The 1,445-nt window shown below is 37.4% G+C and overlaps 1 protein-coding gene across 4 annotated transcripts in view; it reads left to right on the top strand.

The window, feature by feature from the left end:
- map7d1a (MAP7 domain containing 1a) overlaps positions 1-1,445 on the top strand; it is a 42,294-nt gene that overhangs the window by 37,998 nt on the left and 2,851 nt on the right. For all 4 annotated transcript variants that reach the window (XM_014018597.1, XM_014018596.1, XM_014018600.1 and 1 more), the window contains 2 exons: positions 454-532; positions 883-1,106. In XM_014018597.1, the coding sequence (XP_013874051.1) occupies positions 454-532; positions 883-1,106 (303 nt within the window). The remainder of the gene's footprint in view (positions 1-453; positions 533-882; positions 1,107-1,445) is intronic.

The following is a 1,445-nucleotide window of genomic DNA, read 5'->3' as shown; positions in this document are numbered from 1 at the left end:
AATACGGTATGTGACAAAATGGGTAAAATTGTGTATTTTGCAAAGTTTCTTAAATGTAGATGTTTTCTTTGACTTTTTGTATTTGAGTGAGATGGATGTCACAGCCACTTTAAACTTTTTTTTTGTTTGTTTTAAGCTGGTTTAACCTATGAATGTTCAACTCAACAGACAACTTAACATTTTTTTGTTAAAAATTTTCAARCTCTTTATGGTAGCTATCACAAAAACAGAAATGCCAAAAAGATTTTTAGTATTAAAAAGATTTAAGCAGCTCTTTTTTTTTTTATTCCAGCCACTGGGTCAAAGGATAGAAATCCTGTAGGAAGTAGTTTATCTTTTAAAACACAAAGYTGTAAAAATCTGACCATCTTTACTGATGTCTGTCACTCTGTGGTAAGAAATGATGGGATGTTTACTGTACAGGTTTCTGACTGTTTACTTTGTTTTCTCCAGCRTCTGCAGACTACCAGCCAAAACCAGAAGTCAACCTGCCAAGTAAGACTGAAAATGGTCAAACCAACGTCAGTGAAAGGTAAAAATAACTTTTTTCTATTCGCTCACATTCATGCTAAACCACAACAAACTGTAAAACTTGTGCAGCAGGAAACAAAACTGGCAACTGGCYGTCAAATAAATTTAGTGTTTCTGTGAACCTCAGTGGAAAACAAAGGAGCTGCAGGGATCAGGCCCACAGTAAACACTTGTAAACACATAAGACAATGATTTGGTCTCTTAAATAGTTTACCCCCAGAAGTGTGTTCAAAAACAAAAATGGAGATTAAACTCTGTTAATTGGACAGCGGTGGAGTGACTCACCCTGTTCTGTGAGTCATTCTGACAAATCATAACCATCTCTTCTGCTGTATTTCCCTCATCAACCAGCCTCACAGTTGTAAATGGAGTCCAGCCCATGAGACATGAGAATGGTCTGTCTCCTAAAGGAGACCACCTCGAGGATTTCATCCACCTCACAAATCAGGGCAACGCCACGAACGGAGCCCGGGACAACTCTGAGGGCGGCATGAGCACAAAGCCCATCCTSTCCTTTGAGAACGAGGAGTCATTTCTGAAAAAAGCGGGCCCCATGAAGCCTCAGCATGTTGCAGGTACAGAATTATACACACATTAGAAACACAGAGGTTGGGTTTTCATGCAGTTATYTCAGTAAAAAACAGAATCAGTTGTCTGTCTATATTGTGTCTAGTATTGTGTATCGTAGGGCTTTTTGACCTCGGAGCCCAATTTATTGAATATAAAGTGGCACGAGGCCCAGTCACACTTTACCAATGTATTGATCAAAATGATAATTATTCTAAATCTTGGTTTATTTTTTATTGTATTTACATTATAACTAAATTAAATACACTTACATTTTAAAAGTAAAACTCCTGTCAAATAATCACAAGACATGATCGTGACAAACAATTTAGTAACCTGCCCATAAC

The sequence above is a fragment of the Austrofundulus limnaeus genome, unplaced genomic scaffold (genome assembly GCF_001266775.1).
Source record: "Austrofundulus limnaeus strain Quisiro unplaced genomic scaffold, Austrofundulus_limnaeus-1.0 Scaffold196, whole genome shotgun sequence".
Taxonomy (NCBI): Eukaryota; Metazoa; Chordata; class Actinopteri; order Cyprinodontiformes; family Rivulidae; genus Austrofundulus; species Austrofundulus limnaeus.
The sequence above is the reverse complement of the archived record's forward strand: the minus strand, read 5'-3'. Positions and strand labels throughout refer to the sequence as shown.